General features: G+C 42.9%; 1 protein-coding gene across 1 annotated transcript in view; it reads left to right on the top strand.

Moving 5' to 3' along the window:
* LOC311117201 (protein O-linked-mannose beta-1,4-N-acetylglucosaminyltransferase 2-like) overlaps nt 1–26,187 on the top strand; it is a gene marked incomplete at its 3' end in the record, with an annotated part of 34,744 nt that extends 8,557 nt beyond the window's left edge. Inside the window, exon 2 of the mRNA XM_084157496.1 lies at nt 24,335–26,187. Coding sequence (XP_084013622.1) covers nt 24,409–26,187 — 1,779 coding nt within the window. The 5' untranslated portion in view covers nt 24,335–24,408. The remainder of the gene's footprint in view (nt 1–24,334) is intronic.
* Nucleotides 26,188–27,270: the final 1,083 nt, after the last annotated feature.

Genomic DNA, 27,270 nt, shown 5'->3' with positions numbered 1-27,270 from the left:
TCACTGATGTCTCGGCTGTGAGTAAACACAGACTGCTGTTTCTTCAGACCCGCCAACAGTTCATTCACCTTCTCTCATCTCCGCTGTCCTTGAAAGTTGTCATATTTGTCGGCATGAAGACTCACATAGTGGCGACGAAGGTTATATTCTTTCAGCACTGCAACATGCTCTGAACACACCAAACATACATCTTTCCCATTCAATTCCGTGATTAAATAGGATGACCATTTTTCTTGGAACACTCTGCACTCTGCGTCCACTTTTCTCTTTTTTGACAGAGACATATTGGGGCAATGAGGGTGCCAAAGCACATAATGTTAAAAATAGAAGCCGTAATAAATATCGCGGGCAAAACAAAGTAGCTCATTGGCTGCACGTGCTTGACCTACTTGCTCTGCCCCGGTATAAACAGTTTGCTTGCTTAACACAATTGCTATTGCGCCATCCAGTGGACGCAATTGGAACAGCAGTTTATTTTATTGAAAAATTGCAGCGCATTTTTATACAAAAAAAACAACAACTTTTTTTTCTTTTCTAAATCATCTCGCGGGCCGGATTAAACCTGTTTGCGGGCCTGATCCGGCCCGCGGGCCGTACGTTTGACACCCCTGGTCTAAACTCCACTCGCCGTGTTTGGCGGAAGAAGAAGGATGAGTACAACCCCAAGAACACCATCCCAACCGTGAAGCATGGAGGTGGAAACATCATTCTTTGGGGATGCCTTTTTGAAAAGGGAACAGGACGACTGCACCGTATTGAGGGGAGGATGGATGGGGCCATGTATCGCGAGATCTTGGCCAACAACCTCCTTCCCTCAGTAAGAGCATTGAAGATGGGTCGTGGCTGGGTCTTCCAGCATGACAACGACCCGAAACACACAGCCAGGGCAACTAAGGAGTGGCTCCGTAAGAAGCAACGTCCTGGAGTGGCCTAGCCACCTGAACCCAATAGAAAATCTTTGGAGGGAGCTGAAAGTCCGTATTGCCCAGCGACAGCCCCGAAACCTGAAGGATCTGGAGAAGGTCTGTATGGAGGAGTGGGCCAAAATCCCTGCTGCAGTGTGTGCAAACCTGGTCAAGACCTACAGGAAACGTATGATCTCTGTAATTGCAAACAAAGGTTTCTGTACCAAATATTAAGTTCTGCTTTTCTGATGTATCAAATACTTATGTCATGCAATAAAATGCAAATTAATTACTTAAAAATCATACAATGTGATTTTCTGGATTTTTGTTTTAGATTCCGTCTCTCACGGTTGAAGTGTACCTATGATAAAATTACATACCTCTACATGCTTTGTAAGTAGGAAAACCTGCAAAATCGGCAGTGTATCAAATACTTGTTCTCCCCACTGTGTGTGTGTGTGTGTATATATATATATATATATATATATATATATATATATATATATATATATATATATATATATATATATATATATATATATATATATATATATATATATATATATATATATATATATATATATATATATACACATATATATATATATACACATACACACACACACACACACACACACAGTACCAGTCAAAAGTTTGGACACACCTACTCATTCAAGGGTTTTTCTTTATTTTTTTACAATTATCTACATTGTAGAATAATAGTGAAGACATCAAAACTATGAAATAACACATATGGAATCATGTAGTAACCAAAAAAGTGTTAAACAAATCAAAATATATGTTATATTTAAGATTCTTCAAAGTAGCCACACTTTGCCTTGATGACAGCGTTGCACACTCTTGGCATTCTCTCAACCAGATTCATGAGGTAGTCACCTGGAATGCATTTCAATTAACAGGTTAAAAGTTAATTTTGGAATTTATTTCCTTAATGCGTTTGAGCCAATTAGTTGTGACAAGGTAGGGGTGGTATACAAAAGATAGCCCTTTTTGATAGAAGACTAAGTCCATATTATGTCAAGAACAGCTCAAATAAGCAAAGAGAAACAACAGTTCATTATTACTTTAAGACATGGTCAGTCAATCCGGAAAATGTTATGAACTTTGAACGTTTCTTCAAGTGCAGTCGCAAAAACCATCAAGCGCTATGATGAAACTGGCTCTCATGAGGTCCGCCACAGGAATGGAAGACCCAGAGTTACCTCTGCTGCAGATGATAAGTTCATTAGAGTTAACTGCACCTCAGATTGCAGCCCAAATAAATGCTTCACATCTCAACATCAACTTTTCAGAGGAGACTGCGTGAATCAGGCCTTCATGGTCGAATTGCTGCAAAGAAACCACTACTAAAGGACACCAATAGTAAGAAGAGACTTGCTTTGGCCAAGAAATCTGTCCTTTGGTCTGATGAGTCCAAATTTGAGATTTCTGGTTCCAACCGCTGTGTCTTTGTGAGACGCAGAGTAGGTGAACGGATGATCCCTGCATATGTGGTTCCCACCGTAAAGCATGGAGGAGGAGCTGTGATGGTGAGGGGGTGCTTTGCTGGTGACACTGTCAGTGATTTATTTAGAATTCAAGGCACACTTAACCAGCATGGCTACCACCGCATTCTGCAGCGATACGCCATCCCATCTGGTTTGCGCTTAGTGGGACTATCATTTGTTTTTTAACAGGACAATGACCCAACACACCTCCAGCCTGTGTAAGGGCTATTTGACCAAGGAGAGTGATGGAGTGCTGCATCAGATGACCTGGCCTCCACAATCCCCCGACCTCAACCCAATTGAGATGGTTTGGGATGAGTCGGACCGCAGAGTGAAGGAAAAGCAGCCAATAAGTGCTCAGCATATGTGGGAACTACTTCAAGACTGTTGGAAAAGCATTCCAGGTGAAGCTGGTTGAGAGAATGTCAAAAGTGTGCAAAGCTGTCATCAAGGCAAAGGGTGGCAATTTGAAGAATCTCAAAAATACTTTTGAACGGTAGTATGTATGTATGTATGTGTATATAATATACATTTTATATGTACATATATATATATATATATACACATATACATACTACTGTTCAAAAGTTTGGGGTCACTTAGAAATGTCCTTGTTTTCGAAAGAAAAGCATTTTTTTTGTCCATTAAAATAACATCAAGTTGATCAGAAATACAGTGTAGACATTGTTAATGTTGTAAAAGGCTATTGTAGCTGGAAATGACTGATTTTTAATGCAATATCTACATAGGCGTACAGAGGCCCATTATCAGCAACCATCAGTCCAGTGTTCCAATGGCACATTGTGTTTGCTAATCCAAGTTGATCATTTTAAAAGGCTAATTGATCATTAGAAAACCCTTTTGCAATTATGTTAGCACAGCTGAAAACTGTTGTGCTGATTAAAGAAGCAATAAGACTGGCCTTCTTGAGACTAGTTGACTATCTGGAGCATCAGCAATTGTGGGTTCATTACAGGCTCAAAATGGCCAGAAACAAATAACTTTCTTCTGAAATTCATCAGTCTACTCTTGTTCTGAGAAATGAAGGCTATTCCATGCGAGAAATTGCCAAGAAACTGAAGTTCTTGTACAACGCTGTGTACTACTCCCTTCACAGAACAGCGCAAACTGGCTCTAATCAGAATAGAAAGAGGAGTGGGATGCCCCGGTGCACAACTGAGCAAGAGGACAAATACATTAAATTGTCTAGTTTGAGAAACAGACGCCTCACAGGTCCTCAACTGGCAGCTTCATTAAATAGTACCTTCAAAACACCAGTCTCAACGTCAACAGTGAAGAGGCGACTCCGGGATGCTGACCTTCTAGGCAGAGTTGCAAAGAAAAAGCCATATCTCAGACTGGCCAATAAAAAGAAAAGATTAATATGGCTTTTTCTTTGCAGCTCTGCCTAGAAGGTCAGCATCCCGGAGTCGCCTCTTCACTGTTGTCATTGAGACTGGTGTTTTGCAGGTACTATTTAATGAAGCTGCCAGTTGAGGACCTGTGAGGCGTCTTTTTCTCAAACTAGACACTCTAATGTATTTGTCCTCTTGCTCAGAGATATTTGGTTGCTGATAATGGCCATTTCCAGCTACAATAGCCATTTACAACATTAACAATGTCTACACTGTATTTCTGATTAATTTGATGTTATTTTAAGGGACAAAAAAACAAGGACATTTCTAAGTGACCCCAAACTTTTGAACAGTAAAAAATATATTAGTTCATTAATTTATCTGCATGCTTTCTGTCAGGTTTTGGTCGTTTAAGTTGACACAAACTTGTTTATCCATCCCAAAAATTACCACTTAGACGGCCTGCCTAATAATTTTCTATACAGGAAATAAACTGTAATTATCAGAGCACCTTACCGATCACTGCACCTGTACACAGCCCATCTGAAATTAGCCCACCCAACTACCTCATCCCTATATTGTTATTTATTTTGCTCATTTGCACCCCAGTATCTCTATTTGCACATAATCTCTTGCACATCTATCATTCCAGTGTTAATACGAAATTGTAATTATTTTGCACTATAGCCTATTTATTGCCTTACCTCCATAACTTGCTACATTTGCACACACTGTATATATATATTTTCTGTTGTATTTTTGAATTTATGTTTTGTTTTACCCCATATGTACAGTGGGGAAAAAAAGTATTTAGTCAGCCACCAATTGTGCAAGTTCTCCCACTTAAAAAGATGAGAGAGGCCTGTAATTATCATCATAGGTACACGTCAACTATGACAGACAAAATGAGAAAAGAAATCCAGAAAATCACATTGTAGGATTTTTTATGAATTTATTTGCAAATTATGGTGGAAAATAAGTATTTGGTCAATAACAAAAGTTTCTCAATACTTTGTTATATACCCTTTGTTGGCATGGACACAGGTCAAACGTTTTCTGTAAGTCTTCACAAGGTTTTCACACACTGTTGCTGGTATTTTGGCCCATACCTCCATGCAGATCTCCTCTAGAGCAGTGATGTTTTGGGGCTGTTGCTGGGCAACACAGACTTTCAACTCCCTCCAAAGATTTTCTATGGGGTTGAGATCTGGAGACTGGCTAGGCCACTCCAGGACCTTGAAATGCTTCTTACGAAGCCACTCCTTCGTTACCCGGGCAGTGTGTTTGGGATCATTGTCATGCTGAAAGACCCAGCCACGTTTCATCTTCAATGCCCTTGCTGATGGAAGGAGGTTTTCACTCAAAATCTCACGATACATGGCCCCATTCATTCTTTCCTTTACACGGATCAGTCGTCCTGGTCCCTTTGCAGAAAAACAGCCCCAAAGCATGATGTTTCCACCCCCATGCTTCACTGTAGGTATGGTGTTCTTTGGATGCAACTCAGCATTCTTTGTCCTCCAAACACGACGAGTTGAGTTTTTACCAAAAAGTTATATTTTGGTTTCATCTGACCATATGACATTCTCCCAATCCTCTTCTGGATCATCCAAATGCACTCTAGCAAACTTCAGACGGGCCTGGACATGTACTGGCTTAAGCAGGGGGACACGTCTGGCACTGCAGGATTTGAGTCCCTGGCGGCGTAGTGTGTTACTGATGGTAGGCTTTGTTACTTTGGTCCCAGCTCTCTGCAGGTCATTCACTAGGTCCCCCCGTGTGGTTCTGGGATTTTTGCTCACCGTTCTTGTGATCATTTTGACCCCACAGGGTGAGATCTTGCGTGGAGCCCCAGATCGAGGGAGATTATCAGTGGTCTTGTATGTCTTCCATTTCCTAATAATTGCTCCCACAGTTGATTTCTTCAAACCAAGCTGCTTACCTATTGCAGATTCAGTCTTCCCAGCCTGGTGCAGGTCTACAATTTTGTTTCTGGTGTCCTTTGACAGCTCTTTGGTCTTGGCCATAGTGGAGTTTGGAGTGTGACTGTTTGAGGTTGTGGACAGGTGTCTTTTATACTGATAACAAGTTCAAACAGGTGCCATTAATACAGGTAACGAGTGGAGGACAGAGGAGCCTCTTAAAGAAGAAGTTACAGGTCTGTGAGAGCCAGAAATCTTGCTTGTTTGTAGGTGACCAAATACTTATTTTCCACCATAATTTGCAAATAAATTCATTTAAAATCCTACAATGTGATTTTCTGGATTTTTTTCCCTCAATTTGTCTGTCATAGTTGACGTGTACCTATGATGAAAATTACAGGCCTCTCTCATCTTTTTAAGTGGGAGAACTTGCACAATTGGTGGCTGACTAAATACTTTTTTCCCCACTGTAACTCTGTGTTGTTTTTATCGCACTGCTTCGCTTTATCTTGGCCAGGTCGCAGTTGTAAATGAGAACTTGTTCTCAACTGGCTTACCTGGTTAAATAAAGGTAAAATAAAAAAATCTCCAATGACTTTAATTTCCTCCATATTAAAGGGATATTTCAAGATTTTGGCCATGAAGCCATTTATCTACTTCCCCAGAGTTGGATGAACAGGAACAGCTAGCATGCAAACTGTTCCTGTAGACTTCCAGTCATTGGCTCGTGAAACTACCTCGAACTTCCTTCATGCTGGACACAGAGCAGAGAATGAGCAGAGCTGGAGCGGAGCGTGCCCAATTTGACTGGAGCGTGGAGCCAGATTTCCAGAGGCTGGAGGTTCGGCCTTTTCGCCCGCTTCAATTTCTCTCCAGTAGCGCTCACTTCAGGAGCTCAGGGCATGCCGCCCCAGCATGCATTTGTAGTCTACTTGTGTGCTGCTAATAGCCTCTTGCTTTAGCTACTGTCATGGAGTTCGCTAAATATTTTCATAAAGAAACTGATCAAACACACAGGTGCTAAATCAAGGTAATTTACAAAGATGAGGACCAAGAGCAAGAGAGGGAGTGCGGTGAAGTAGTGTCCACTGTTATGTGTAAGGATTGGATGCCATATGCTGGTATGGTGCTAAACTATTAGGTTATAGACCGGATGCCGTTGTTCTACGTGCGGGAAATGGCAATTGTTACACGCTGGCTACATGAAACATCCACAACTAAAGAATATTATTATTATATATTAAAGAATCATTGTGGAATCTGAAAATACACTTATGTACTTACTACGTGCATATGATAAAAGAAAGGAACGAGATGGGTAGATAACTAAGTGTGTCATTGTATCAATAAACAAAAAATCTGGTCTCTTAAACGTTTTGTTCATTTTCGTTTTATTATCTATACAATAGGCCATAATTGATTTTGGCCCAATAGGCTTGGCATATTCTCACGTTCAAGGAGCTTTCCGTTTTGATTGGGTTATTTTGCCTAAAAACCTTTAGGCCTACCTATAGAAAAATAAACAACTCTGCATCTCTGCCCAGCCTGGCAAGAGTGGCCAAAAGGGTGTTTAGCAGACCCAGTGGCTGTGCAAGCGTGGAGATGATATTCTCCGCTGCTGTCCGTTCTCTCCAGGCACCATCGCATGAGCCTGAAGCCACAGACTGGCAAAACTCGTGTTTCTAAAAATGAATTCTAAAAATGAATTTGAAGGCACTAATAAGTCATTTTTAGTTTAATTTGTATTTAATTTTAAGTCACAGCCTATATGCGCAATTTATAGACTATAATGATTTAATACAACGAAATGGTGTTTAAATGCTGAGAGCTTTATGTCCCTACCAGCCTAGTGTGTCGCACTCGCAAATGCATCACAACGTATTTCTTTGTAGGCTATAGCCTTTAAATAATTGAAATAATATAGGTCAAATAATTCATTTTCATTCCTTCTTAGGCTCCCTGTCTGGCTCCTGATCTATTTAGAGTGTTTATATGCTGTTTAATATGACATTTACAGTGCCTTCGGAAAGTATTCAGACCCCTTGACTTTGTTACGTTACAGCCTTTTTCTAAAATTGATTCAATTGTTATTTTTCCTCATCAATCTACACACAATACCCATAATAACAAAGCAAGAACACGTTTTTAGACATTTTTTCTAATTTATTACAAATAACAAACTGATATCACATTTACATAAGTATTCAGACCCTTTACTCAGTACTTTGTTGAAGCACCTTTGGCAGTGTTTACAGCATCGAGTCTTCTTGGGTATGACGCTACAAGCTTGCCACACCTGTATTTGGGGAGTTTCTCCCATTCTTCTCTGCAGATCCTCTCAAGCTGTCAGGGTGGATGGGGAGCGTTGCTCCACAGCTATTTTCAAGTCTGTTCAGAGATGTTCGAAAGGGTTCAAGTCCGGGCTCTGGCTGGGCCACTCAAGGACATTCAGAGACTTGTCCCGAAGCCACTCCTGCGTTATCTTGGCTGTGTGCTTAGGGTCGTTGTCCTGTTGGAAGGTGAACCTTCGCCCCAGTCTGAGGTCCTGAGCGCTCTGGAGCAGGTTTTTATCAAGGATCTCTCTGTACTTTGCTCCGTTCATCTTTCCCTCGATCCTGACCAGTCTCCCAGTTCCTTCCGCTGAAAAACATCCCCACAGCATGATGCTGCCACCACCATGCTTCACCGTAGGGATGGTGCCAGGTTTCCTCCAGACGTGACGCTTGGCATTCAGGGCAAAGAGTTCAATCTTGGTTTCATCAGACCAGACACAGAGAATCTTGTTTCTTTTGGCAAACTCCAAGCGGGCTGTCATGTGCCTTTTACTGAGGAGTGGCTTCCGTCTAGCCACTCTACCATAAAGGCCTAATTGGTGGAGTGCTGCAGAGATGGTTGTCCTTCTGGAAGGTTCTCCCATCTCCACAGAGGAACTCTGGAGCTCTGTCAGAGTGACCATCGGGTTCTTGGTCACCTCCCTGACCAAGGCCCTTCTCCCCCAATTGCTCAGTAAGGCCGGGCAGCCAGCTCTAGGAAGAGTCTTGGTGGTTCCAAACTTCTTCCTTTTAAGAATGATGGAGGCCACTGTGTTCTTGGGTACCTTCAATGCTGCAGAAATGTTTTGGTACCCTTCCCCAGATCTGTGCCTCGACACAATCCTGTCTCGGAGCTCTATGGACAATTCCTTCGACCTCATGGCTTGGTTTTTGCTCTAACTTGCACTGTCAACTGTGGGACCTTATATAGACAGGTGTGTGCCTTTCCAAATCATGTACAATCAATTGAATTTACCACAGGTATTTCAGTTTTAATTTTGTATAAATTTGCAAACATTTCTAGAAACCTGTTTTCACTTTGTCAAGATGGGGTATTGTGTTTAGATTGCTGAGGATTATTATATTTTTAATCCATTTTAGAATAAGGCTGTAACGTAACAAGGCACTGTAGCCTATTTGAAATGATGTTCGCTTCTTACATTCATGTTTATTCAAATACTTTTCATTTAAATCCATATGGTTTGGTTTCAATACTTAAAAACCAATTGGTAGGTCCAGGTAGTCACAAAAATAGATGGGTGTCGGTTAAATTGTGATTTTAATGAATGGAACGAATTTGGAGCGGGGGTGGTTTGTGCGCACGCACTGCTCCATGAGCAATGAGCGGGATTTCCAACACTCAACTCCGCTCACTCTGACTCAGAGACATACAAATGGTATCCATGGTGCAGGGTTTACGATAGCCGATAATAGCTGGCTTTTGGCCGATTTAAAAAAATAAAAAAAGTTTTAAAAAATAAAAAAGAGTAACAAAAAAAAAAAAAAAATAGGAAAAAATAAACACTTTTATATATATATATATACTGAAAATATAAAAAATAAAAGTGGTCTGCAGTTGTGAGGCCGGTTGGACGTACTGCGAAATTCTCAAAAATGGCATTGGAGGCAGATTATGGTAGAGAAATTAACATTCAATTCTCTGGCAACAGCTTTGGTGGACATTCCTGCAGTCAGCATGTCTATTACACGCTCCATCTGTGGTATTGTGTCGTGACAAAACTTCACATTTTAAAGTGGCATTTCTTGTCCCCAGCAAAAGGTGCACATGTGTAATGATCATGCTGTTTAATCAGCTTCTTGATATGCCACACCTGTCAGGTTGATGGATTACCTTGGCAAATGAGAAATGCTCACTAACATGGATGTAAACAAATTTGTGCATACACTTTGAGAGAAATAAGCTCTTTGTGTGTATGGAAAGTGTTTGATTATTTGTTTTGGTTCAGCTCATGAAACATGGGACCAACACTTTACATGTTGTGTTTAGATTTTTTATATATGCTTATCGGTCTATAGGTTAATTTGCAACATTTTGTGGAATTAACTTGGCGTGTGTGAACAGTATATTCATTATGTATCTTATTTATCACACGCATACAGCATACAGATACTGAGCCTTTGAGTGGAAAATTTGTCAGACAGCGCGAGAGCTGCTGCTACAGCATCTCAAACAGCAAATGCATAGGCAACAGAAGGCAGGCTTCATCACCATGTCACACCACTTTGCAATGAGCTGAAGACAGTATGCATTTTGAAAACCTATATACTTAATTGTTTGAAACCTGAAAGTTTTAATACATATTATGACGTGCACGTCTTACCTTGCTTCAAAGTAGCCTAGCCAAAATCAGACCATATATCAACTTTCTTTCATTGTCCAGTAGCCAAAGGCACAATCCTAGTCATATTAGCAACCCATGCTAGTTGTTGCATATTACATCTCCCCTCTTTCTAAATTGAAGCATGCATGAGAGCACCAGCTGTTCCGGACGACTGTGTGATCACGCTCTCCATAGCCAATGTGAGCAAGACCTTTAAACAGGTCAACATTCACAAGGCCGCGGGGCCAGACGGATTACCAGTACGTGTACTCGGAGCATGCGCAGACCAACTGGCAAGTGTCTTCACTGACATTTTCAACCTCTCCCTGACCAAGTCTGTAATGCATGTTTCATGCAGACCACCATAGTCCCTGTGCCCAAGAAAGCAAAGGTAACCTGCCTAAATGACTACCACCCCGTAGCACTCACGTCAGTAGCCATGAAGTGCTTTGAAAGGCTGGTTATGGCTCACATCAACACCATCATCCCGGAAACCCTAGACCCACTCCAATTCGCATACCGCCCCAACAGATCCACAGATGACGCAATCTCAATCGCACTCCACACTGCCCTTTCCCACCTGGACAAAAGGAACACCTATGTGAGAATGCTGTTCATTGACTACAGCTCAGCATTCAACACCATAGTGCCCACAAAGCTCATCACTAAGCTAAGGACCCTGGGACTAAACACCTCCCTCTGCAACTGGATCCTGGACTTCCTGACGAGCCACCCCCATGTGGTAAGGGTAGGCAACAAGGGTAGGCATCAACACGGGGGCCCCTCAGGGGTGCGTGCTTAGTCCCTTCCTGTACTCCCTGTTCACCCACGACTGCGTGGCCAAGCACGACTCCAACACCATCATTAAGTTTGCTGAAGACACAACAGTGATAGACCTGATCACTGACAACGATGAGACAGCCTATAGGGAGGAGGTCAGAGACCTGGCAGTGTGGTGCCAGGACAACAACCTCTCCCTCAATGTGAAGAAGACAAAGGAGCTGATCGTGGACTACAAGGACAGGAGGGCCGAACAGGCCCCCATTAACATCGACGGGGCTGTAGTGGAGCGGGTCGAGAGTTTTTCAAGTTCCTTGGTGTCAACATCACCAACAAACTATCATGGTCCAAACACACCAAGACAGTCGGGAAGAGGGCATGACAACACCTTTTCCCCCTCAGGAGACTGAAAAGATTTGGAATGGGTCCCCAGATCCTCAAAGTTATACAGCTGCACCATTGAGAGCATCCTGACCGGTTGCATCACCGCCTGGTATGGCAACTGCTCGGCATCCGACCGTAAGGTGCTACAGAGGGTAGTGCGTACGGCCCAGGCTATTTCTTTCTAAACAAGCTGACCAATAGAATAGGTAAACGTTTTTACTACGGGGATAGTAGATTGACATAGGCTAGTGATTTTGCTGTTCGTTACTTGTCTTGTTGGCTGAGGAAAAGTAAATGTGGACAGTTATTCTAACATCTTCAAAGTGCGCATCAGAATTAGGTAAGAAGGACCGCACATCGTTGCATCCTCGACTTGCAAGTTCTGTTAATATGAATTACCATAATCTAAATGTGATCTGTCATTCTCAGCACTGTGGGTGGACGCCCTAATCAGGTTACGCACCCAATGCATATAGGTCTGGTAAATTTCTCAAATTTCCGTTAGATTTAAATGCTGCCGGTCAAATGTCTGGGGCCACATTTTCCTAACGGAAACTCTGCCATGGTGGTATTCTGTTGCAGCTTGTGATATTAATCAAATAATTCACCCAAAATACCCCTCCCCCATAATAAAAAAAAATAGTTTGCGGACCCCAGTTTGAAAAACCCTGATTTAGTCAGATTAGTTCGATTAGATATAGCCTACTTTGTCTGTTGTTCACAAAAACACTTTGCATAGAAAATGTATTTAGCTACATATGATGGACTTCAAGACTATTTCTTAGTAGTGTGTGTACCACAATATTATCTGTAGCACCAAAATGTAGGCTAATTAAAGTCATTGTGCCTGAATGGTTATGACCGTGACAGGTTGTGCAACAAATCTTATCTAGAATCTCATTCCAGTTCTGTGGTCCTAGTAACAGGATGGCCAAGTTTTTTTTTTTTTTACTTGTCCTGTCATTTTTGCATGCTGGTCACGGTGCCAGAGTCTTTCCTTAGAAAATTCAGACTTGTTGTCAAACTGTGCAAGACTTTTCATTATGCTATGTAATCATTAATATCCACTTCTTAAATTGAGTGCTAGCGTCTCCCAATTCATCCTACCATCCTTTTCTGTACGTCTGTATAATTCAGAATTGGAATAAGCTATTACACAACAGGATATTTAATTTGGAAAGCATCATGTGGCGTCTCTAGGGAGAACACTGGAGAGCGGAGCGGTGGTGTTTGGATCCTCATTTTCTCTCACAAAAAACGAAACCTCAACGGCTCACTGCAGTGTTAGCTGAAGATGGTGCCATGGAATTGCCTGCTAATTTATCACAGAGGCAGGCTGACCTTTTGAAAGCCCTTCAGTATTTGGCACAGTGGAATTGCAGTGGGCCCTGCACGCATCCCTGTGGGCCGCCTGTGTGCATCGAGGAGGATTAACACTGGCACTGGCACAATTGCCCTTGTCCTCATGAATTGGAGGGCAATGCTGCTTTAGGTCTTCATGCTGTGTGACATTTTAGCTGCAAAAAAAATTACATTGAGCACTATTAGCCCATTGTCGTGCTTCATGAATGTGAATTAGTAAAATTAAGTGTTATTGTCTGAATGGCATACCAACTTAAACACTTGTAGGAATTGGTTAAATGGGTAGGCTAAAAGGGAAAGCTGAGGGGTTTGTGCTATCTGCCTATTTGGACTCACAGGTACATTTAAAATCTCAGAAGTAATCTCTGGACCTAAATCCCATGTAGGGGGCTTGGTCAAACTTCAGAGGAACCCTGTAGGTAATTTTATTTTTTAGGGTTAGCCAGAGGCTTCTTCCCAAATAGCACCCTATTCCCTTTGTAGTGCACTACTTCTGACCAGGGCACATCAACATTAGTGCACTTTAAAGGGGATAGGGTGCCATTTGGGAAACAACCATATTGTCCTCCTGATGACACCCAGGTCATGAGGCCTATAGGCCCAGCTGTCAAGGTCACCAGCAGTGTCTAATAATGGGCTTTAGCCCCCTGTCAGTACAGTATGGGTCAGTAGGCAGAGGTGAGTTAACCAAACCTGACTCCTCTGCCAGTGCCCTTGGCGAATGGCGATCCAAGTCAAACATGGGGAAGAGGAGAAAAAAGGAGGCCCAGGATTGGATGACAAAAGAACGATGGGATTCACTCAGTTTAACTTCAAATGTAGTGCAGTTCACATATGAGTATTATGAGTACCTGTACATCTGCATTGCTATCATATTGTATCGATAGATGGAGATAAGGGCTTCCCCAATACTTTTACCACCTGAATTAGTATCATGCTCTTTTGGTAAACTAAATCTCAAATCGTAATGAAAACAAGTGAAAAAGCTCTTATTAAAGTAGTCTATTTTAAGCTCTTGTGTAACTGTTCTGTGTTTCTAGATCTTTTTCCTGTAACTTATCTATGACTGCAGGGTATTACCACAAAGACTGAGCTACTACTACCACTGACATATTGTAGCCTACGGATTTGGATGTCAAAATAGCCTGAGGACTTTTTTAGCCTGCCTCTATTGCAGCATATGAGAGCAGATATGGAAAGAGAGAATGAGAGCAGCAAGAGATTGAGAGAAAGAATAAGAGCAGCAAGAGATTGAGAGAAAGAGTGAGAGCAGAGATAGAATGAGAGCAGGAAGAGAGAGAGGGAAAGAGAGTGCAAGGAGGGAGAGATGGAGCCATTATGTCTTTGTTCAGTCTGGCTTCTTCCTCCAGGACCCTTGGCTTGGCTGGCTGATAGAGGAGAGAGAGTCCGGGGCTTCAGGCGAGTGTAAGGCTGGCTGTGTCCTATGGGCCCTGGTCAAAAGTATTGCACTACATAGGGAATAGGGTGCCATTTGGGACTCAGGCAGAGTCAGGCCAGGGATACTGGAGTTCTTTATGAGCTCAGTCTGGAGAGGAGAGAGAGAGAGAGAGAGAGACAGGAAGACTGTAGGGGGATGGCTGCTCTCTGGGGATGCTAGTGGCAAAGGAGGATTCTCAGGAGTTTTTAGGATGGAGCAATTTGACCCAGAAAAAATGAAGAAATCAGAGGTGTGTGTGCATGCGTGTCTGCGCAAACGTGTGTTGGAAGTGGCAATGACCGTTCAGTATGTTTCCATGATATCTGCTGTATGAATCTTGTGCTCCATATTGTCTGCAGCTCAAACAAAGCATTAGGGGCATTGAGGTAGGGTTAAACTGGACTTCTTTTACTTAACCTGGGATTGATGGATAGATAGGCTTGGCTGCAAAATAGGCTTGGGTGGTATCCAGATTGTCCTACCTTCAAACCGACCTTGTGCCATCCCGGGATATTTGGTCATACCGGCACTGCACACAAGGGGCGCTATTTTCAAACCCCACTGAGCCTCTGTAATCCCAAGGTTAGTTATACTAAAAAGTACATGTAAAATACCATAGCGAATACTAGCTAAATGCTAAAGAGCGCATGCAAACATTTTATGCAGTCTCTGACAAACTGTTTGCCGGACAGATATCACAGTTCATAAAGTTATGAAAGTAACTAAAAAATTCTACTCACAGTTTGCTGCACGCACGAAACAAATATTAGACAGCAAGGTAGGGCTGTGTCAGAGGAAGGCCCAAAAAATTGTCAAAGACTCCAGTCACCCAAGTCATAGACTGTTCTCTCTGCAACCGCACGGCAAGCGGCACCGGAGTGCCAAGTCTAGGTTGATATGGCCTAAAAATCACATCTAGATTTTTTTAAATTGATGGCCGATTCACAATATACAGTACCAGTCAAAAGTTTGGACACACCTACTCATTCCAGGGGTTTCCTTTATTTTTACTATTTTTGACATTGTAGAATAATAGTGAAGACATCAAAACTATGAAAGAACACATATGGAATCATGTAGTAACCAAAAAAGTGTTAAACAAATCAAAATATATGTTATATTTAAGATTCTTCAAAGTAGCCACCCTTTGCCTTGATGACAGCTTTACACACTCTTGGCATTCTCTCAACCAGCTTCATGAAGTAGTCACCTGGAATGCATTTCAATTAACAGGTGTGCCTTGTTAAAAGTTATTTTTGTGGAATTTCTTTCCTTCTTAATGCGTTTGAGCCAATCAGTTGTGTTGTGACAAGGTAGGGGTGGTATACAGAAGATAGCCCTATTTGGTAAAAGACCAAGGCCATATTATGTCAAGAACCGCTCAAATAAGCAAAGAGAAATGACAGTCCATCATTATTTTAAGACATGAAGGTCAATACAGAACATTTCAAGAACTTTGAACGTTTATTCAAGTGCAGTCGCAAAAACCATCAAGCGCTATGATGAAACTGGCTCTCAAGAGGACCGCCACAGGAAAGGAAGACCCAGAGTTTCCTCTGCTGCAGAGGATAAATTCATTAGAGTTAACTGCACCTCAGATTGCAGCCCAAATAAATGCTTCAGAGAGTTCAAGTAACAGACACATCTCAACATCAACTTTTCAGAGGAGACTGGTGAATCAGGCCTTCATAGTCGAATTGCTGCAAAGAAACCACTACTAAAGGACACCAATAAGAAGAAGAGACTTGCTTGTGCCAAGAAACACGAGCAATGGACATTATACCAGTGGAAATCTGTCCTTTGGTCGTCTGAGTCCAAATTTGAGATTTTTGGTTCCAACCGCCGTGTCTTTGTGAAACGCAGAGTAGGTGAACGGATGATCTCCGCATGTGTGGTTCCCACCGTGAAGCATGGAGGAGGAGGTGTGATGGTGTGGGGGTGCTTTGCTGGTGACACTGTCAGTGATTTATTTAGAATTCAAGGCACACTTAACCAGCATGGCTACCACAGCATTCTGCAGCGATACACCATCCCATCTGGTTTGCGCTTAGTGGGACTATCATTTGTTTTTCATCAGGACAATGACCCAAAACACACATCCAGGCTGTGTAAGGGCTATTTGACCAAGGAGAGTGATGGAGTGCTGCATCAGATGACCTGGCCTCCACAATCACTCAACCTCAACCCAATTTGAGATGGTTTGGGATGAGTTGGACCGCAAAGTGAAGGAAAAGCAGCCAACAAGTGCTCAGCATATGTGGGAACTCCTTCAAGACTGTTGGAAAAGCATTCCAGGTGAAGCTGGTTGAGAGAATGCCAAGAGTGTGCAAAGCTGTCATCAAGGCAAGGAGTGGCTACTTTGAAGAATCTCAAATATAACATATATTTTGATTTGTTTAACACATTTTTGGTTACTACATGATTCCATATGTGTTATTTCATAGTTTTGATGTCTTCACTATTATTCTACAATGTAGAAAATAGTAAAAGTAAAGAAAAACCCTTGAATGAGTAGGTGTGTCCAAACTTTTGACTGGTACTGTAGATCTCGATTTTTGGAACTTTTTCTCTAAAGTATAATAATGTTGCACAATTAAAGGTCAATACACTGGATTTCAAACAGGAATAATCTAATGAATTCAGGGATTGTAAAATTATACCTAGGCTAAATATAATCCTTTGACAACCAGAAGACCCACTAATAATTACATTATTTTATCAAAATAGTTTAACCTGCTTTTTTTGCAATAATCACTGATCTGGCTTTCAAAGCTTCATATGAAATGCCCTTTTTGTTACAAATGTAACCTGAACCATGTACAATGCACATCCACTAATAATGACCAACTTCTGGTAGCAGGCATAATAGAAAATTAACACAGGTCTCAAACAATCTCTCAAGCACAAGCCCACGTGCTATTGAGTAGCCAGCTAATCTTTATATTTAAAGTCAGCCAACTTGGATCTATTTGCTTGCTAACAAGGTAGAACAGTTGAACTGTTATGAATACACCCTCCTGTCCGTCTCCAACTGTTTGAACAACAGCCTGTTCACTTTGTTTAGATGTTGAAATCAAGTGGCCTACCTGGATAAGAAGATGCTTATTTCTCAGAATGAGAACGAGTTGTCAATTCCTTTATATACATTGTTTTATGCTCATTGCACATTTATAAAACATAGACTAGATGGCTAGCACATAATTCTGTGGCTAAAATGATGCAGCGCGTGACAAACTGAGCATTAATTAATTTCCCACAATCATGTTCATTGATACTTCCGTTTTAGTAGATAACTAGCCTAGCTACTAAGTTAGCAAACCAAATGCACAACTGCAGAGCATTTAGCATATTTTAGACAGTTAACTTAAAGGAAAACTCCACCCCAAAACTATATTTTGGTATTTGTTTAATTATTCCATTGTTTCCACTGTTTCAAAATACAGAAACCTAGCCTGTATGATGCAAAACGCAGGATCATATGATGCTAAATTCATTATACGGGCCAGATTTCTGAATTCTGAAAGTTACATATCTTGAAAACTTGATTGCTGACATGCAAAACATTTTGGGACTACAGTGGGGAAAAAAAGTATTTAGTCAGCCACCAATTGTGCAAGTTCTCCCACTTAAAAAGATGAGAGAAGCCTGTAATTTTCATCATAGGTACACGTCAACTATGACAGACAAATTGAGAAAAGAAAATCCAGAAAATCACATTGTAGGATTTTTTATGAATTTATTTGCAAATTATGGTGGAAAATAAGTATTTGGTCACCTACAAACAAGCAAGATTTCTGGCTCTCACAGACCTGTAACTTCTTCTTTAAGAGGCTCCTCTGTCCTCCACTCGTTACCTGTATTAATGGCACCTGTTTGAACTTGTTATCAGTATAAAAAACACCTGTCCACAACCTCAAACAGTCACACTCCAAACTCCACTATGGCCAAGACCAAAGAGCTGTCAAAGGACACCAGAAACAAAATTGTAGACCTGCACCAGGCTGGGAAGACTGAATCTGCAATAGGTAAGCAGCTTGGTTTGAAGAAATCAACTGTGGGAGCAATTATTAGGAAATGGAAGACATACAAGACCACTGATAATCTCCCTCGATCTGGGGCTCCACGCAAGATCTCACCCCGTGGGGTCAAAATGATCACAAGAACGGTGAGCAAAAATCCCAGAACCACACGGGGGGACCTAGTGAATGACCTGCAGAGAGCTGGGACCAAAGTAACAAAGCCTACCATCAGTAACACACTATGCCGCCAGGGACTCAAATCCTGCAGTGCCAGACGTGTCCCCCTGCTTAAGCCAGTACATGTCCAGGCCCGTCTGAAGTTTGCTAGAGTGCATTTTGATGATCCAGAAGAGGATTGGGAGAATGTAATATGGTCAGATGAAACCAAAATAGAACTTTTTGGTAAAAACTCAACTCGTCGTGTTTGGAGGACAAAGAATGCTGAGTTGCATCCAAAGAACACCATACCTACTGTGAAGCATGGGGGTGGAAACATCATGCTTTGGGGCTGTTTTTCTGCAAAGGGACCAGGACGACTGATCCGTGTAAAGGAAAGAATGAATGGGGCCATGTATCGTGAGATTTTGAGTGAAAACCTCCTATCAGCAAGGGCATTGAAGATTAAACGTGGCTGGGTCTTTCAGTGATCCCAAACACACCGCCCGGGCAACGAAGGAATGGCTTCGTAAGAAGCATTTCAAGGTCCTGGAGTGGCCTAGCCAGTCTCCAGATCTCAACCCCATAGAAAATCTTTGGAGGGAGTTGAAAGTCCGTGTTGCCCAGCAACAGCCCCAAAACATCACTGCTCTAGAGGAGATCTGCATGGAGGAATGGGCCAAAATACCAGCAACAGTGTGTGACAACCTTGTGAAGACTTACAGAAAACGTTTGACCTGTGTCATTGTCAACAAATGGTATATAACAAAGTATTGAGAAACTTTTGTTATTGACCAAATACTTATTTTCCACCATATTTTGCAAATAAATTCATTACAAATCCTACAATGTGATTTTCTGGATTTTTTTTTCTAATTTTGTCTGTCATAGTTGACGTGTACCTATGATGAAAATTACAGGCCTCTCTCATCTTTTTAAGTGGGAGAACTTGCACAATTGGTGGCTGACTAAATACTTTTTTTCCCCACTGTATATCAACAATGGACTAATGAAACAAATACCAAAAATATAGTTTTTGAGTGGAGTTTTCCTTTAATAGTTATAAGATATCTAGCTGGCAAACATTTAGTTGTGAATTCCATACTTTAGCTAGATCACCTGGCGCGTGCTGCACAACAGTGAGTGACTCACAAGGCTCCGATCTCTCGTTGTTGTGCTTGTAAACGAATAACATGCCTGGGGTCATATTGCACAAGTTGACTGCAGGTATTTACTTAAAAAGTAGCTTCAAATATTCAAATGTATATTTAAAAAAAAAAGTTAAATAGCTTCAACGGTATTGAAAAACCATCCCGTGGTTATTTCCAAATATTCTGGTATACGGCATATACAGTATACCGACCAAGCCTACTGCAGACACAGTCTGGCTCCAAGGGAGAGGAAGGGAGTGTATTTAGTGTCTGCAGCCCAAAGTTGAAGGTTAGGGAGCTAGTCTGTAGATTCTGATTTAATATTATAGATGCAAATGACTATGCTATATTGCTGATATGAGTCTCTGGATTTCTTAGGGAGAAAACTCTCTTGACTCTTCTTTTTGAGTATTGCTAAGTTATCATGGTGATTTAAAGCATATTTAAATGAAGTGTTTTAAGTCTCAAACCTGTATGTCATTTACACACCCTCAACTTTTTTTGTACTGGAATAATTATATTCATTTAATCTCAGCGGCTATTATGGAAAGTGATGTGATATTTATAGTATCCCAGGCAGAGGCTAGCCTATAGAAACCTTTGTTCTTGTAGCAGTCAACCTTTAGATGACTATTTTCCACCATAGTCTGGAAGCAGCTGCTTGGGATCTGAATTAGTGGCTGCATCCCAAATGGCACTGTATTCCCAAAATAGTGCACTACTTTTGCCTGCAGCCCTATGGGTCATGGACTGATAAAAAGTAGTGCGCTATATAGGGAATAGCATTTCGGACGCAGACAGTCTCTCTCACCACATGATTCACATGTTCTCTCAATATGCAGATTAGTGTAGTTTTAAGAGGAATTTATTTTCCACTTTCTCTCCACACAATGTAATTCATCAATACATAACCAGGAGGGGGATGTGATTTAAGGTTCTAGGAATGCCTGTGCTTATCCACAAAGGTAAACAAAGGATGCGCCCCAAATTGCACCCTTTTCCCTACCCTATATAGTGCACAACTTTTGATCAGAGCCATATGGGTCCTGGTCAAAAGTAGTGCACTAAAAAGGAATACTTTGAGATTTTCGCAATGAGGCCCTTTATCTACTTCCCCAGAGTCAGATGAACTTGTGGATACCATTTGTACCATGCATTCGGAAAGTGTTCAGACCCCTTGACTTTTTCCACATTTTGTTACGTTACAGCCTTATTCTAAAATTGATTAAATTGTTGTTTTTCCTCATCAATCTACAGTCGTGGTCAAAGGTTTTGAGAATGACACAAGTATTGGTCTTCACAAAGTTCGCTGCTTCAGTGTTATGATATATTTTTGTCAGATGTTACTATGGTATACTGAAATATAATTACAAGCATTCCATAAGTGTCAAAGGCTTTTATTGACAATTACATTAAGTTTATGCAAAGAGTCAATATTTGCAGTGTTGACACTTCTTTTTCAAGACCTCTGCAATCCGCCCTGGCATGCTGTCAATTAACTTCTGGGCCACATCCTGACTGATGGCAGCCCATTCTTGCATAATCAATGCTTGGAGTTTGTCAGAATTTGTGGGTTTTTGTTTGTCCACCCGCCTCTTGAGGATCGACCACAAGTTCTCAATGGGATTAAGGTCTGGGGAGTTTCCTGGCCATGGACCCAAAACTTCGATGTTTTGTTCCCAGAGCCACTTAGTTATCACTTTTGCCTTATGGCAAAGTGCTCCATCATGCTGGAAAAGGCATTGGTCGTCACCAAACTGTTCTTGGATGGTTGGGAGAAGTTGCTCTCGGAGGATGTGTTGGTACCATTCTTTATTCATGGCTGCAAAATTGTGAGTGAGCCCACTCCCTTGGCTGAGAAGCAACCCCACACATGAATGGTCTCAGGATGCTTTACTGTTGGCATGACACAGGACTGATGGTAGTGCTCACCTTGTCTTCTCCGGACAAGATGTTTTCCGGATGCCCCAAACAATCGGAAAGGGGATTCATCAGATAAAATTACTTTACCCCAGTCCTCAGCAGTCCAATCCCTGTACCTTTTGCAGAATATCATCTGTCCCTGATGTTTTTCCTGGAGAGAAGTGACTTCTTTGCTGCCCTTCTTGACACCAGGCCATCCTCCAAAAGTATTCGCCTCACTGTGCGTGCAGATGCACTCACACCTGCCTGCTGCCATTCCTGAGCAAGCTCTGCACTGGTGGTGCCCCGATCCCGCAGCTGAATCAACTTTAGGAGACGGTCCTGGTGCTTGCTAGACTTTCTTGGGCGCCCTGATGCCTTCTTCACAACAATTGAACCTCTCTCCTTGAAGTTCTTGATGATCCGATAAATGCTTGATTTAGGTGCAATCTTACTAGCAGCAATATCCTTGCCTGTGAAGCCCTTTTTGTGCAAAGCAATGATGACGGCACGTGTTTCCTTGCAGGTAACCATGGTTAACAGAGGAAGAACAATGATTTCAAGCACCACCCTCCTTTTAAAGCTTCCAGTCTGTTATTCTAACTCAATCAGCATGACAGAGGGATCTCCAGCGTTGTCCTCGTCAACACTCTCACCTGTGTTAACGAGAGAATCACTGACATGATGACAGCTGGTCCTTTTGTAGCAGGGCTGAAATGCAGTGGAAATGTTTTTGGGGGATTAAGTTCATTTTCATGGCAAAGAGGGACTTTGCAATTAATTGCAATTCATCTGATCACTCTTCATGACATTCTGGAGTATATGCAAATTGCCATCATCAAAACTGAGGCAACAGACTTTGTGAAAATTAGTATTTGTGTCATTCTCAAAACTTTTGACCACGACTGTACACACAATACCCCATAATGACAAAGCAAAAACTTTTTTTTTGTTGAAATGTTTGCAAATGTATTTAAAAAAACCCAACTGATATCACATTTACATAAGTATTCAGACCCTTTACTCACTACCTTGTTGAAGCACCTTTGGCAGCAATTACAGCCTCTAGTCTTCTTGGGTATGACGCTACAACCTTGGCACACCTGTATTTGGGGAGTTTCTCCCATTCTTCTGTGCAGATCCTCTCTAGCTCTGTCAGGTTGGATGGGGAGCGTCACTGCACAGCTATTTTCAGGTTTCTCCAGAGATAGATAGATAGATAGATAGTTAGATCGGGTTCAAGTCTGGGCTCTGGCTGGGCCACTCAAGGACATTCAGAGACTTGTCCCGAAGCCACTCCTGCGTAGTCTTGGCTGTGTGCTTAGGGTTGTTGTCCTGTTGGAAGGTGAACCTTCGCCCCAGTCTGAGGTCCTGAGCGCTCTGGAGCAGGTTTTCATCAAGGGTCTCTCTGTGCTTCGCTCCGTTCATCTTTTCCTCGATCCTGACTAGTCTCCCAGTCGCTGCCGCTGAAAAACATCCCCACAGCATGATGCTGCCACCGCCATGTTTCACCGTAGGGATGGTGCCAGGTTTCCTCCAGACGTGACGCTTGGCATTCAGGCCAAAGATTTCAATCTTGGTTTCATCAGACCAGAGAATCTTGTGTCTCATGGTCTGAGAGTCCTTTAGGTGCCTTTTTGCAAACTCCAAGCTTACTGTCATGTGCCTTTTACTGAGGGGTGGCTTCCATCTGGCAGAGATGGTTGTCCTTCTGGAAGGTTCTCCCATCTCCACAGAGGAACTCTGGAGCTATGTCAGAGTGACCATCGGGTTCTTGGTCACCTCCCTGACCAATGCCCTTCTCCCCCGATTGCTAAGTTTGGCCGGGCAGCCAGCTCTAGGAAGAGTCCTTGGTTCCAAACTTCTTCCATTTAAGAATGATGGAGGCCACTGTGTTCTTGGGGACCTTAAATGCTGCAGAGATTTTTTGGTACCCTTCTCCAGATCTGTGCCTCGACACAATCCTGTCTCGGAGCACTACGGACAATTCCTTCGACATCTTGGCTTGGTTTTTGCTCTGACATACATTGTCAACTGTGGGACCTTATATAGACAGGTGTGTGCCTTTCCAAATCATGTGAGGTATTTCAGTTTTTACTTTTTTATACATTTACAAACATTAAAAAATAACTTGTTTTCCCTTTGTCATTATGGGGTATTGTGTGTAGATTGAGGGGAAAAAACTATTTAATCCATTTTAGAATAAGGCTGTAACGTAACAGAAGGGGTCTGAATACTTTCCGAATGCACTGTATGTCTCTGCGCCCAGTATGAAGGAAGTTAGAGGTAGTTTTGTGAGCCAATGTTAACTAGCGTTGTTAGCTGTTTCCGTAGACTTCCAGTCATTGCCTTAACCCTAGTTAGCAATTGCACTAACGCTAGTTAGCAACCTCCTTCAAACTGCACGCAGAGACATAAAAATGGTATCCACAAGTTAATCTGACTCTGGGGAAGTAGGTAAAGGGCTTCATTGCCAAAATCTCGGAGTATCCCATTATTTGGGATGCAGACAAAGGCTTCTCCGAGGGAAGGGGCTCTGAGCCATGCTTTGGTATGTAGACCTTCATCAATAGCACTGCAAATAATAGGCTTCCGCTCTGTTTTGTATTATTTCTGATTGCTTTGAGTTTGAATGTAATTTGATTTTTGGAAAGTCTGAAACAGTATGTTCAGTTGATTCCGTTGGAAACATGATATCAGTAGTATGCTAAAAATAATCTTTCTCTCCTCTTTCCCTTTCCCCACGCCCCCCTACACTCCCCTCTCTCTCCCTCTCCCCTTCTCTCTCTCCTCTCCAGGTGTATCGGCGCCTGGCTAGCGGGAGGCGGAGCATGCGTGTGAGGTCAGAGATCAGATTGGACGTGGAGCTGTAATGCGTGCGGCGAGCTGCAGGATGAACGTGGCGGCCATTCTGAACGGCCTACTGGTTTCAGTGGTGGCAGCACTGCTCTGGAAGTATGTGAGGCTGAGCGAGCACGCTGCAGTACTGGAGGAGGAGCTGCAGCTGACCCACCAGTCCCAGGAGCTGTCCCAGGCCCGGATAGACTACCACGGCGCTCTGCTGGCCCTCCAGGAGCATGGCACCCGCATGGTCTGCACCGGCAAGATGCACACTGACCGCATCTGCCGCTTCGACTACCTGTGCTACTGTGCCAAGGCCGAGGAGTTTGTCTTCTTCCACAGCAACTCCTCCTTCATGCTGCCCAACCTGGGGCCCCGGCGCTTCCAGCCGGCCCTGCTGGACCTGTCTTCTGTGGAGGATCACAACACCCAGTACTTCAACTTCCTAGAGCTGCCCGCCGCCGCCCTCAAGTTCATGCCCAAGCCTGTGTTCATCCCTGACGTCACCCTCATCCTCAACCGGTTCAATCCGGATAACCTGATGCACGTCTTCCACGACGACCTGCTGCCCATCTTCTACACCATGCGGCAGTACTCGGACCTGGACGATGAGGCCCGCCTGGTCTTCATGGAGGGCTGGGGCGAGGGTGCACACTTTGACCTCTACCGTCTGCTGAGCAGCAAGCAGCCACTCCTCAAAGAGCAGCTGAGGAACTTTGGCAAACTTATGTGCTTCACTAAGTCCTACGTGGGCTTGTCCAAGATGACCACCTGGTACCAGTATGGCTTTGTCCAGCCACAGGGCCCCAAAGCCAACATCCTGGTCTCTGGGAACGAGATCCGGCAGTTTGCCTCATCGCTGATGGAGAAGCTCAATATCAACACGCAAGGAGGAGGAGAGGAGAGCGCGGCGGAGGAAAAGGACGAGTACATCGTAGTGTTCAGTCGCTCCATCAACAGACTCATCCTGAACGAAGCTGAGCTGATCCTGGCGTTGGCGCAGGAGTTCCAGATGAGAGCCGTGACGGTGTCTCTGGAGGAGCAGACCTTCCCAAACATCGTCAAGGTCATCAGCGGGGCCTCCATGTTGGTCAGCATGCACGGGGCCCAGCTGGTCTCCTCTCTCTTCCTCCCCCGGGGGGCCGTCGTAGTGGAGCTCTTCCCCTATGCGGTCAACCCTGAGCAGTACACCCCTTACAAAACCTTGGCCTCTCTACCAGGCATGGACCTGCAGTATGTGGCCTGGAGTAACATGGTGGAAGAGAACTCTGTGGCCTACCCAGAGAGGCCCTGGGAGCAGGGAGGTATAGCCCACCTGGAGAAGGAAGAGCAGGAACACATCCTGGCCAGTAAGGAAGTACCCAGACACCTTTGCTGCCGCAACCCTGAGTGGCTCTATCGCATCTACCAGGACACCATTGTGGACATCCCTTCTTTACTAGAGGCTCTCAGAGAGACAGTGAAAACCAGGCCCAACCTGAAGAAGGCCAAGCCTGCCAGCACGGTCCACCCGGGCCGGGTCAGAGAGCCCCAGTGCCAGACGTCGGTCCCGGCCACCAACGAGGCCATGCTGACTGTGTCGTGGCAAATCCCCTGGAACCTCAAGTACCTGAAGGTCAGGGAGGTGAAGTACGAAGTGTGGATCCAGGAGCAAGGAGAGAACACGTACATGCCTTATATTCTCCCCCACCAGAACTATACCTTCTCTGAAAACATCAAACCCTTTACAACGTACCTGGTGTGGGTGCGCTGCATCTTTAACAAAAACCTCCTGGGGCCCTTTGCAGATGTACTCATGTGCAGGACATAACTTTAGTTGATATATACAGTCTCAAGTTTGTAACTGCTTGTTCCAGATGATCAGATATTGGGGCTGTGGGTTATTGAAAGTGATGCTAGAAAGGTTCTGTATAATTTCAGCAAGTAGTTTTGAAAGTAGCACTCACAAGCCAAAATGGGTCCCAGAAAATTGTGCACAGTTGTATACAACGTCATTCATTCCGTATGATATGTTACGTCCTGCACAAATGTATGTTTCCTGCAATTCGTATGATATGTTATGAATTTGTAAGTGCTTAAGATCCCGTTCAATATCTTTAATATGAAAATCTGGGATTGAGGATAGTCTCCGATTGAGGATAGTTGATATGATGTAATCTGTATCTGGTATTAGAGACTGTGCTGTGTGATGAGATGACCATGTCCTCACACAGAAGAGAGTGAAATGCAATGGACATTCAATGGCATTTAGCATGGGATGCAGGGACACATGAGTCACGATTTAAGGATACATTGTCTGTACCTTAGGCAGAAAGTGCTATACAACGTGTCTTTTTGAGGTATAGGAATTTATTTTATATATTTATTTATGAGCAAAAATGTATAGTATGAATTAATGTATCTTTTTTATTAGTCTAAAACACTGAACCTATTTGAGTATGTAATGTAGGTTTTCAGCAAAGCCCAGATGGGACTTTAGGATGACTTGGTCTTGGTTTCATACTTCTTTGTTGGTTTGTGATTTGTTATACTGTTATCTGATAAATCACACATTTGTGGCTTAGCCTACCCTCCTGCACAAAGTTGTAGCTTTGTCATGTTGCCTTTCTAATTGGCAATTTACAAAATTGTTTGCAGAATATTGCCAAAACCTTAAAGGGATACTGTGAGATTCTGGCAATTACGCCTTTTTGCTACTTACTCAGAGTCAGATGAACTCGTGGGTACCATATTTATGCCTCTGCGTACAGTATGAAGGAAGTTAGAGGTAGTTTCATGTGCCAATCCTAACTAGCATTAGCATAATGACTGGAAGTCTATGATACCCATACACTTCCAGTCATTGCGCTAACGCTAGTTAGCAATTGCGCTAGCGCTAGTTAGCAACTCCCTT

The sequence above is a fragment of the Coregonus lavaretus genome, assembly GCF_964263955.1.
Source record: "Coregonus lavaretus genome assembly, chromosome: 3".
NCBI lineage: Eukaryota > Metazoa > Chordata > Actinopteri > Salmoniformes > Salmonidae > Coregonus > Coregonus lavaretus.
Note: the sequence above shows the minus strand (reverse complement) of the source record. Positions and strands in the feature narration are given on the sequence as shown.